General features: G+C 34.9%; 1 protein-coding gene across 1 annotated transcript in view; it reads right to left on the bottom strand.

Annotated features, from left to right (window-relative positions):
* LOC145680999 (uncharacterized) overlaps window positions 1–12,549 on the bottom strand; it is a 54,999-nt gene that overhangs the window by 27,544 nt on the left and 14,906 nt on the right. The window contains exons 5-6 of the mRNA XM_081752262.1: window positions 10,572–10,797; window positions 3,190–4,817 (exon numbers count right to left, since the gene is read on the bottom strand). Coding sequence (XP_081608388.1) covers window positions 3,190–4,817; window positions 10,572–10,797 — 1,854 coding nt within the window. The remainder of the gene's footprint in view (window positions 1–3,189; window positions 4,818–10,571; window positions 10,798–12,549) is intronic.

The raw sequence follows: 12,549 nt of genomic DNA, 5'->3' as shown, positions 1-12,549 counted from the left end.
CCGGACTTGTGACGACCACAGATGGTAACTTACGTAAATGTATTCAGTCAGATTTTATAGTGGTAATGTATCATAGCACGTCTGCTTTGTCCACAAGCATCTGTTCCACGCTTCTCTAAGCTAACAGAAACATTTTTGCACTAGTTGTTCATGATTGTTATTGTTATTCGCACATTCTTTTAAGTTTTGGACACGAATGTTTGATACGGAAACTTGCAAATACACAAGTTTAATTCTCGGAAATATCCTACCTAGGTATATAGGAAGGTAAAATTTACTGGTAATATTATCATTTCACAGCAAATACAGTGTTACTTGATAAGTTAATTCCAGCAATATATATATATATATATATATATATATATATATATATATGACAATGCGTCTCCGTACTGCTCTTCACCGATGAGTCCATTTCTTTTTGTGTCTACAGGGTTACCTTTTTACTCTTATCTTCCGTAAGCACGGCTCTACAGAAACAGCCGGTAGTTTAAAAATGCAAGGATTAATCAGGAATTAAAATACAAATTAAATGAATGGTAATATTCCTGAACGAATTCACATATATACCTACATTTTAATTCCTAAATTAGTTTCAACCTCTTAAGAAGAAAGAAAGAATAAGGAAACGTTCTCGCAGACACAATACATAAAATACCTGCAAATATCCTACATATATCCAAACATAGTACTAATGAAACCAAAATCATTCGCCTGTATCGGCTTGTATTACTTAAAACTTCTGTGTATTTGAGTAGTAAGAACACGATCAGTTGGACTTTTTTTTTAATTAATTAACTCTGTAATACGAAGACAAAGAATGTGAGATCTTTGATGTCTGCGTTCTTCCTTCATACATAACTGATGAGGTGAACAGAAGTAGTTCTTGAAAACTTCTCACACGATTAAATAATGCGACATATTATAGGTTATTTAGTGTATTGCGTTTACGAAAAACATGTTAGACAGTTTTTTGACTACAGTAAATGCCGACATTTCGAACATAATGAGGAGAATATACAAATAAAATAAAAAGCAAATGCAGTATTCAGAACAACATTAATACATGCAGTGCGAATTGAAAAACGAAAATTTTGTTGATATTTTAACACCCTTAATTACCTAATGCCTACCCTAGTGCTTTACAGAATGCGTTTCATACAATATGCAGTTTATTTTTGCATTTTTTATAAATCTATTCCTGTGTTTTTAAAAATAAGATCACCAAACTAAAATTACTTTTTGAAACAAAAACAGAAACATGTAAGTTACTGTCTGGGCCAAAGTAGCCTTATAGTTGTCATTACTGGTTTCACGTTTTAGATATAATTTTCCTAAATAATTATTCCAAACTAGTATTCTATATTAATATCTAAGTTTTAGAAATGATACTATTTTTTTTCATAAGAGTTTGGGTTTTTAGTGTCTTTTTTTTTATTTTTTATAGATAATTATCAGCAATGGCAAACAATTTAAATCAAGAGCAAAAGTGGACCCCCATGACTGGTACATCGTCTTTTCCAGGACAAAGAGGCAGCACCGAATACGTGCACCTGACTTAACACCAACGGATTTTTTTGAAAGGGGAGATGCGGTTTTTTTTTTTATGCATCTCAGGAGCATTTATTGAAATTGATATGTATTGTTTCGTACTGTGTGTCACCGTGTTATGGAAAAGTTCTAAGCATGTTGCAATGTTAAACGAGGGCAATTTCAACACTTAAAGAGACTGAATTATATTAAAAGAGGTAAGGAAATCGAAGTCTTCTTTCGTTTTTAAGCGTTACATCCCACAGTTATGCCAGCTAGGCTAAGGGAGACGGTGATGAGAAATGAATGAAATGGTGGAATGCAGAATGTGGGAGGAAACGGGAGAACTCCGAAAAACCCACGCATACGGTGTTTGTCCATACCAAATTTCACTTGGTGAGAGCTGGAGTAGAACCAGGGACCCCATGCACCAGAGGTGAACGCTCTACCCCTGAGCCACCGCGGCCCGGTAAATGAAGTCTTATATGAATGTGTCTAAATAGTAATGAACAAATATGACTATAACAAATACATATAAATGTACTGTACAGTGCACTCTTACTTAGTGTAAGGGTACTTTTGGCCCACTCTGTATAAAGTAATGTAAAATTTCAGACTGCAAGCACAGAAGCGAGAGAATATGTAAACTTCAATTTTACACTTTAAAATTTAGCTTTGGATTGCACACGTAAATTGATGAAATCTTCATATAATAAATTTAATGATTTGGTAGCAAAAAGAATTATTAAACTCTTGGAGTTATGCTTACAAACCAATTATTTCATCTTCAATGAAAAGGTTTACAAAGAGGTTCAGGGTCTTGGTGTGGGTAACTCTTTATTAACTAACACCGTATTGATCCATGTTGAGCACAGTTCAAATTTGTAAAATATTACGGGTACGTTGATTGCACTATTATATTTGCAAAACAGAAGAACAATCTGAAGCACTTTTTCTTTAGGTTTAACGTCCTACGATTATGTATCGAGGCTAAGCGAAACGATGATGATCGTGAATGAAATGGTAGAATGAGGAAAGAGGGAAGAAACTGGTAACTCCTAGAAAACGTACGCATGCTGTCTGTCAACCACAAGCTTATTTGGCTTGCAAACACTTCTTAAATCAAGTACATCCAATACGAAAAAGATAACCAACCAAATCTATGGCCTACGGAATAAAGGTTCAATGCCGCATTCACAAAAGCTCTCCAGTAACTTTTGGTGCTTTCTAGTCGTTTCCTTTCTCTTCTCTCGTCCCGCATAAATTTGTATAATGAAAAAGACAATAGTTTGAATTTCTTGGTTTTGACGTTCAGCTGAGAATAATTCATTTCTAATATAAAGTAACCGACATCAAGTAACTATTACATTCACAAAGAGTCTGCTTACTCGTATGAGACGAAAGCCACATATAATATCCATTTAGAAACACTTACATAGTAGGAATTTGTTACTTTTTTTCTGTTACGAAAGAAGGGAGAGGAAAAAAGGCTAGGCTGCACCAAATCAGAATTTTTCTTACAGAAATCTGTCGAATTTATCAATTATTTACAACTATTTCGTAAAATACATTCTTTATAATTTTACGTAAGGTCTGCCACCAAAAATAAGCCACTTCCGCTCCAAGATTGAATAGAGAAAATAAATACTATATACTTACGAGCATTCACTTCCAATGGAGCAGTCACTATCTCACTCTTAGTAGTCGCTTCCAGTTTTTTTGGTTCGCTAACTTTCTTGTTTACTTCCTCTTTGGGATGTGACAGATTCATAGTTTCTGCTTTTACAAACTGAATCATGCCTTTTGGACGTGTAGTTGTTTTGGTAGCAAGATCAGAATCAAAATTAGAACTGGTTTGGGGACTTCCTTGGAAACCAAATCCAGGATGTCTCATATTACTACTTGACCCAGGGTCAGAATTATATTGTGGCCATGTAGTTGTATAGCTTGCACTTGCTAGTTTCTGAGTTTCTCCAGTCCCACTTGTTGATGGTAACTCGATTCCCAAGCGCTTTTTCCGTTGGAATGCTTTATTGCTGGTTGTAGAATCGGGAAGATTTACTTCCATGGGTTTAGGCTGAGCTTCTGCTGGTAGTTCTACTTTAGCAGTTGACGGAAACAATACAGAGGAATTTTCTTTAGGATGATCAGCTGGAGTCTTTGAAGACGATGGAACGGCTGGAAAAGAGTGATGGGAAAAACTTGACTCACTATATTCCGCTATGGGGAATAATTGTTTCTGTTTTCTTTCCTTCGTTGGTGACTTATTTTCTTCACTATCAGAATCATTTCCGTAACCTGCAATTAAGGCAAAGGAAGTAGTCTTTGGACTATTTTCTCCACTCCTATTTGAGGTAACACTGCTTTTCACTTTTGCTTCGCGAGACTCTGCGTGGTAGTCTGGAGGAAGTTCCTGTTCAATTTGAGCTATCACATCTTCTGCTATTGATTTCTCAATTTGCGCTATATGCGATGGCTCGATATATTGTTTTACTTCTTCTGGAATATCACCTCCGAGTTCTTTTAAAATTTTAGCTTTACTTCGTAATTTGGACAATATGGCTACTTCATTTTCATCTATACAACTTAAATCTTCTTCACTTGCAGAACCATGAGAACGAGGAGATGCATCACATTCTGCGAAATTGTCTACTCTGGAATCCAATCGAGACACACTCGATTCACAAGCCTCGTTCTCTGTCACTGAATTTGAGTTCTTTTGTTTATCTTCACTAGAATCGGGTACGGAATATTTGTCATATTCCACGCTGGTACTTTCTTCGGCTGATTCTTCGTAGAAGTTAGATGACAATGTCCCAACAAGTTCACTGGAAGATACATTCGGAGGCTGAGGCGATATTCGACCTTCTGTGAGAACTGTATTTTCCACTTCCCGCTTTCCCCGAAATTTTGGTCCATTAAGTTCTCTAGCTGGTAAAACCTTAGGCCCAATTACAGGTTGTTCATTCTCTGGTAACTGAGGTCCGATTTGTACTTGGTCACTTGGAAGTTTGGGTCCTATTAAGGGTTCTATGCAAGGAAGCTGAGGTCCCACTGGCGTAGAAAGCTGGTCTGGCATGTGAGGTCCGATCTGAGATTTTGATGTGCTCGCTCCTTGAGATGCAAACGGCAGTGTCGGTCCTATGAATTCTGGCTGGTTATGTTTAATTGCAGACTGTACTGATTTGCCTTTTGCACCTTTCCGTCTCTTTGCTGGCCTAGGGTTGGGTTCATCATCCGAATCTTCTTCAGATGGTGGGCCGTACGAAGTAATCATTTCGATTTTCCTGAAACAGACGTATGCAGAGAAAAATTACTATTGTATTCAGTGTATCATAATACATTATCTAAATAAATAAATAAATAAAAGAATAAACGAAGTTTTTTTTTTAACGCGATTACACAACCTAATGTATGGTCAACAATTATTATTATTATATTATATACACATGCTTTGCAACTAATGAGCCGCTGCCAATACTTGCCTGTAAACATGATAAAGTACAATGCTAAATATTAAATAATATCTCCATAATGCTCAAATTCCACGTTTTAGTTTTCCTTCATTCTAAAAGTGTACGTAAAATTTAAAAATAAATAAACTGCCACATGATAATTTTCTTGATCTCGAGAAAAAGCTACCAGTTTTGTCACCGTTATATGCACTAAGAATGTGAAATGAAGAGAACAACCTTACCTCAGGATAAAAGTGAACGTTCCATGTAGTAAGGGCGAACTCAACAAAGGCTTGTTTTCTGAAAACGCGCTCTGAACATCAAAATAATCGTCCATTTGTTTTGAAACTGTTATTTTCTAAGAGAAAGAGGAACAACTTCCACACACTATACATATAGATACAACTGGGTGCCACAGAGTAGTTTGGTATTACTACTCGAACATCTCAAATGTAATATTCGATCGTTCATATTTACTACCAGGATCGCAATTGTATTATTTATCAGCTTGCACGCCTAACCTCTGATTTTGACACTATGTGACCAATTTTCCAGTATTACAGTTTTGGTTATACTTAACTAAACTAATCACTGGCGTGACAGTCCTTTCTGGGGCTGAGCTGCTTCCATGCCATCTGTTAGCGACCGGCTGAACTACGTTAAGCCTAGCGACGAACATGTGCTCAGTATGTTGCGTCGTTCTATCTCTACCAGGCGTATCATCAGGAGCTTTCTGGATCTAGTGGGCATCACGTCTTTTATTCACATGATTCCCCAGTTTGTCTCACGACACGGAATTAACGTCAAAAATTGCGATGCACCGGTCGGGAATCGAACACGGAACCATAGGACATGAGTACAACGCTCTAACCACTAGACTACGGAGCCTCCAATTTATATTTATATAACATCAAATACATTAGCAAAATGCTACCACAAGAACGGACAATCGGATACTATCGATTCATGTATCCACTTATGATAAAGGACATTGCAATTGCCGTTTATTCCTTGTTTTCCATGAATTTTCACTCCTCGTAAACAGAAATTACGAAGTTTTAAAATTTACTATACAGGAAGAGGCTTCGTCAGTTAAGAAAGAAGTGTGTAAGAATTTGAAATTGTATTACCTCCTTCCCACTTACATCAGAGCTATTTCTAGCTCAGAAGTTTGAAAGCTTACTTTCTTGTTTACAGAAACAACAGTTCAGAGCCACGTACGAGACACGACTATAGATAAGAACGCTCTTTATATTTTACAGATTGTTTAATCACCTACACATCTATACTGAAACTAGTATACACCACATGTCTGTTCCTTCAACACACATTCAAAAATTTCAGGGTATGTAATATAAAATCAATCAATCTACCTATCTATCTATGGTGCCTTCCATTTCAATTCAGGCAGAGCATGTACCATCACCATCTCAGATATTGTTGAAACTGTTTTAATGCAACTACCCATATTTTTGTTTTCTCGAAAAAAATTTTCCCGCCAAATAATGGGCCATCAAAGACTGGGAGTACAATTTCTGAATTGTAGAAGACATGGAAAATGGTCAACTTCGGAGCCCCACCATTCAGTTATGGAGACAGGTTGAGTTAAAATTCTTGTTGTGGTATGTAGATAGGGATATAAATAAACTATATTTTATTATAGTTTGGTTTGCGCACGCATATCTTTTTGTACATAACTTAACAAATGAACGTCAGTTTATCTGAAAAGTCGAAGTTTGCGAATTTTTTTCGAGCACTTCTGGTTCGAATTTTAAAATTCTGTTTTCACGGTTGGTAAGACCTAGTTACCCGCTGTCAGAAAAAAATTTGTATCGCTTCTGTGTGCAATCGTTTCGTCGCAAAAAATTCGAGAAATTGTAAAATTTTCAAAAATCGTCATTTTGGGGTGCCATTTTCTCGAAAACACCATACTTTAAAATTCTGAAATTTTGTCAGATGGTTCAACTTTACATGAATAATAAACATACCAAATATCATTCTCGACCAATGCTTCATGAATTAACTACAGCCTTTTGAAATTAGCTAAGTTTTGTTAACTTTGATGTTACAGTTCGCAACACTGGAAACAATAAAAGTGCGACGATTTGATGATGTTTGTGGTTCACATTCATTAAATGACGAATAAAAGGTTTTCCTAACTTCTTTTTATTATTTTGATCAAAAATGGTCTCTGAAATAGTAAAATGAGCCTCCCCTACTCCTCCGTTTTCTTCAACAGAAGTAATCTGAGATGGAAATTACGATTACGAAACACACAAATTTTAAGTTTACTTGAAACGGCCATCCAATAAATTCAGATAATCTGTAAAAAGCCTGAACTATTACCTCAGTGATGATTTGGAATGCTTTAGACAAAGTCTCAATTAAGCGCGATGTCATTACAGTGATCGAAAATGGACAAAAAGTTAAAAAATCGAAACGTTTTCTTACACGTTTCACCAAAGAAATTTACGGACTTCTTAAACAGAACAATCCCAGCATAAGAATGGGTCACTCGAAATTTTATAGCATTCGACCAGCTGTCAGTCTGTAACCTGCGAGGGAAATGTGTGTGTGTATTTTGCAAATTTTAAGTTAGCTGCTACTGCGTTGCAACAAATCAAAGGTATTGAAGCTGTCATAAGTGATCTGTTTTATTTAGCAGTATGATCCGTAGAAAATGACAGCTGTCTTCTTCAAGAATGTGGTGAATGTCCTGGAGTGGAAGGAATAAGTGTGGAGTCTATAATTATTAATCCTGATGAAAATGAAAGTGTTACGTATGCCATATGGGAAAACAATGATCTCGTTAAAAAACTGTGCCACTTTCTGTTTTCGTATCGTACGTTGCTGGTTTAACTGTAAGAATTGTAATTCATGACTACATCAAGAAAATCCAAAGAGAATTAATTGCTACGGAAAAGCTCTGCAAAGTGAAATTCAGAGTTATCACCGAAAAAGCGAGCAAATTTACGGCAGTTATTATTATCAACAACTGCCAGTTTTGTTGTAATAAGCGATGACAAACACACGATTCGGCTCATGTACTCAAAGACAAGGTTCTAAAAATACTCGAAGAAAAGCGAAAATATAGGTTATAGAAAAAGGTTCGAATATGTTAAAATAAGTGTCTACAATTTCCCAAACGGTGTCAGTGATTTCTGATGGTGTTGCATCCCACTTGAAAAATCGCTTTCAGATGTTCGATGCAAACAGGTCCGATAAAACAATGAAACCGGCCATGCAAGTCTCTCTGCGACGGTATGGGGGGGGGGAAGGGGGGGGGGAAGAAGAATTCGTGAATATAGTGCAAGTACAAACTTCGGGTATTACTCTCGTTTTGTTGCCTGGAACTGAATTCGACAATTTCCGGAAATGATAAAAATGAAAGAATGGGAAAGTGTGTGACCGGTAACTGTATTCAACGAAGTCACCTTTGGCTTTCGGAAAATGGCGAAGCTTTTATCAGTAACGGGTCACCCTCAATTAACTTCATGCTTCCCCCAAAATCGAGCTTCTGCAATTCAAAGCGCAAATTTAAGAAGCTGCAAAAAGGAACTTTTGTTACATACATATATGATAACTAGTGGTGGGTAACGGAAATATTATGAATAAATCATGAATTACGCGGGTTTCCAGAAGAGCATAAGAGAAGTGAAAATAAGTGTCTTGTGACTATCAACAGTGTGCTACGAGTTGTGAGTATACGAACACCTATTGGAGCATCTGCACGATTACATGCTGTTAGCGAAGAAGACACCAACCAAGCAAATGATTGGTTCATGTGAAAAAAAAAAAAAAAAAAGTGAAATTTTGTTTCCGAAGACCATTTTAGGTAAGTGAACTTAAAATTTGTGTGTTTCGTAATCATAATTTCCATTTCAGATTACTTCTGTTGAAGAAAACGGCGGAGTAGGGGGAGGCTCATTTTACTACTTCAGAGACCATTTTTGATCAAAATAATAAAAAGAAGTTAGGAAAACCTTTTATTCTTCATTTAATGAATGTGAACCACAAACATCATCAAATCGTCGAACTTTTATTGTTTCCAGTGTTGCGAACTGTAACATCAAAGTTAACAAAACTTCGCTAACTTCAAAAGACTGTAGTTAATTCATGAAGCATTGGTCGAGAGTGATATTTGGTATGTTTATTATTCATGTAAAGTTGAACCATCTGACAAAATTTCAGAATTTTAAAGTATGGTGTTTTCGAGAAAATGGCACCCCAAAATGACGATTTTTGAAAATTTTACAATTTCTCGAATTTTTTGCGACGAAACGGTTGCACACAGAAGCGATACAATTTTTTTTTCTGACAGCGGGTAACTAGGTCTTACCAACCGTGAAAACAGAATTTTAAAATTCGAACCGGAAGTGCTCGAAAAAAAATCGCAAACTTCGACTTTTCAGAAAAACTGACGTTCATTTGTTAAGTTATGTACAAAACAATATGCATGCGCAAACCAAATTATAATAAAATATAGTTTATTTATATCCCTATCTACATACCACAACAAGAATTATAACTCTACCTGTCTCCGTAGCTGAATGGTGGGACTCCGAAGTTGGCAATTTTCCATGTCTTCTACAATTCATAAATTGTACTCCCCGTCTTTGATGGCCCATTACTTGCCGGGAAATTTTTTTTCCACAAAACAAAAAAAAATATGGGTCTCTTAGAAACATGTCTAGTTGCTATAAAAAAAAAAAGTTTCAACAATATCTGAGATGGTGATGGTACAATTTTACTTTTTTTTTTAGCCTGAGTTGAAATGGAAGGCACTCTATCTATCTATCTATCTATCTATATATATATATATATATATATATAATTTTGCCTTAACACTAAGTCAAAATATTAAGTTCTGTTAATCAATTGAACAAAAAGCCAAGCATATGAAAGAAATTTACATAATATATAGTTTTTCAGTAATTCTAGATTTTTACTGGCCAATCATTACAGTGTCTTCTAGTTACTTACGAAGAATACCCCTGTACTAGTGATCAGTAAGTTCAAACAAACATTTTCCTTGCTAATTTGCGAGTACTAAATTTAGTGGTTACATATGTTTTCCTGTAAAATTTTGTTTCGTCTATTACAGCTGAATGTAACAACTTAGTCGCCTTTAATAGGCAAAATTAAAATATTACACAAAAACGGATATCAACATTCAACTCAGCTCTAAAGATTTTCAAAATTAAATCCTTATCGCAGCTGCTACAATTTTCATGGAAGTGCATAACAACGTATGTTTCTGTTTGAAATCATACATCTACAGATTAAGTTAGAAATCTAAGTAAAACAGAACGTGAAAGGACCAGTTTAAAACATAATGATTTCATGCAGACATGTAACTTAACCTCAACTTTTTTTCTCATGAAGAACTTTTGACCACCTTATTTTCGCGGTGTTGGATTCAGGAAAGAAAACGGGAAGTACTGGATAGCCAATATTTCTTTTAATGTATTCTAACTAATTTTTATTTAAAAATAGGGAAGCTGTGAACCTATTAGTAACTTTAAATCTTATTTTTCTCTCTGATGAAAACACAGCAAACCAAAATCATGAGAAATTATTACTTACTCATCTTCAGAGTCGCTGGATTTATGCTTTTTATTTTTACTTGCTTTCTGTGAGTTTTTCGCTGCATCGTTATCTGCTTTCTGGGAACCCCCCGCTGCTTGCAAAGACCACTGCATTCGTTCTACATAGGCCTTATATTCATCTGGCATTTCCCACGTTACTTCGTTCGTTTCCATATTCCAATAATAAATATATCCTGTGCCCTCATCGTAACATTCCTGCCACACTGTAAAAGAATATTCAGTGTTACATATATACTTTAATGCGTACAAAATATAATTCTGCTGTTACACGCAGAAAAATAAAGTCGAGAATAAGATATAATTCAAGCCTCAAAAACTGCAATACATGATAAAGAGATTGACAGATTTCTGATCTTCAATAACTTTTCATTTGATTTTTATTATTATTTTCTCTGTTATCCTGCTTTCAGAACAGCTAATAAACTTCGTGTTTGTATAACTGAAATCATACGTAGTTTAACTTCCAGGGTTATACTATCTACGCTACATGAGGCTAATTGTAAATGTAAATAAACGATAATTAAATAGCTGCAAGTGTGATGACAAAATGAGAGGGATCGAAATAGTTTCACGAACACACAAGAATAATGTGTGTGTTAACAGTTACATGACTTGAGATAGAATCTTACAAGATTCTAAGATGGAATCTTGTGTTGTTTGAATGCACAAAACAAACAAAAAATGCAATCCTTATTTACACAATAAAAGCGAGACTTCTTAATATTACTAACTTATTATATCACACTGATTTTGTCTATTACAAAAGCTTTATAAATTGGGAAATTTATTTATAATTAAACTATTTATAATATATAGTTACGCCTCTGAGAAGAATGAGGAATTCACATTCGTTCGTCTAAGAAATCAATGTATCGTATGTAAGAATATCTTTTTCAGAATATTTACAAAAGATATTTTCAAAACGATAACATATCTTTTCGAGTAGAAAAATACTAAGAACAACTAAATAAATTTATATTGTGTCCTTTAAGAGTTAATAATTCAGAGAGCTATTAATCAGAAAGCAATGTAAAGAAATTGATTAATCTACAACAAAATGTTAATTAGCAATGGAGCTACGAACGGACAAGCGGTGGATGAATGGGTTAGTGTCATCATGTAACTAGAACATAGAGTTCTCAACATTGCCTGAATGGGTACCTGGGTTCGTCACATAAAATGGAATGATGTTAATTGGAGAGAAAAGTGCTTATTGAATCTTTTGGTTTAAGTAAAATCAATTTTATTTAAATGGAAGAGTTAATTAATTTATTTGAAGTTTCCTCTCAAGAAAAATGCTAATCGGGAAAGTGAATTTAAAAAGTACCGTTAATACCAAATTAACATAGCTCAACCATTGTTACAAATTTGTGTGAAACAGGTGCAATAGTGTGAAGGTGGTTGAATCTGACTCTGATGTTACTAAACGGGACGTTAACTCGCAAATTTAGTATTCACTTACAATTGACGGAAAAAGAATTAAAATCATGAGTAATTTGCTCAATTAGGTTCTTTAAATTAATTAAACAGTTTAAGATTATTGAATTGTTGCTTCTGTAAGTGGAGAGTTAAAATGTAAGGAGAACCAGCCCCTTTCCCCATTCAACATTAATTTGGCGGGAAATCCTTAAAAATGCAAATTTAATCACAATTACTTCTAATCGTGCAAAAAATCACTTGTTCCGTGCATCTGTACACACATTGGCAAAGCTTTTTTGATAGTATAAATTTCTATTTTAATATTAAATGAACACAATGAAAAGAAGCTTACAAGGCATTAACAGAGAAAGAGTTATAAGTATTAAAATTAAATAGTTTCTTTAACGCGTTAATGCACTTTCAAAAGTAATAACTAGAAGTTTCAATTTAAAAACTGATTGCGCGAACGAAGTGAAGAGCCATTAACATAATTTAACGTTCTTGCAGTAATAAGTTAGTTTCTGAGGGAGAACAGG

This window comes from Thermobia domestica, chromosome 3 (assembly GCF_964235325.1).
Source record: "Thermobia domestica chromosome 3, izTheDome1.hap1.1, whole genome shotgun sequence".
Classification (NCBI taxonomy): Eukaryota; Metazoa; Arthropoda; class Insecta; order Zygentoma; family Lepismatidae; genus Thermobia; species Thermobia domestica.
This window is presented reverse-complemented; position numbering and strand designations above follow the sequence as displayed.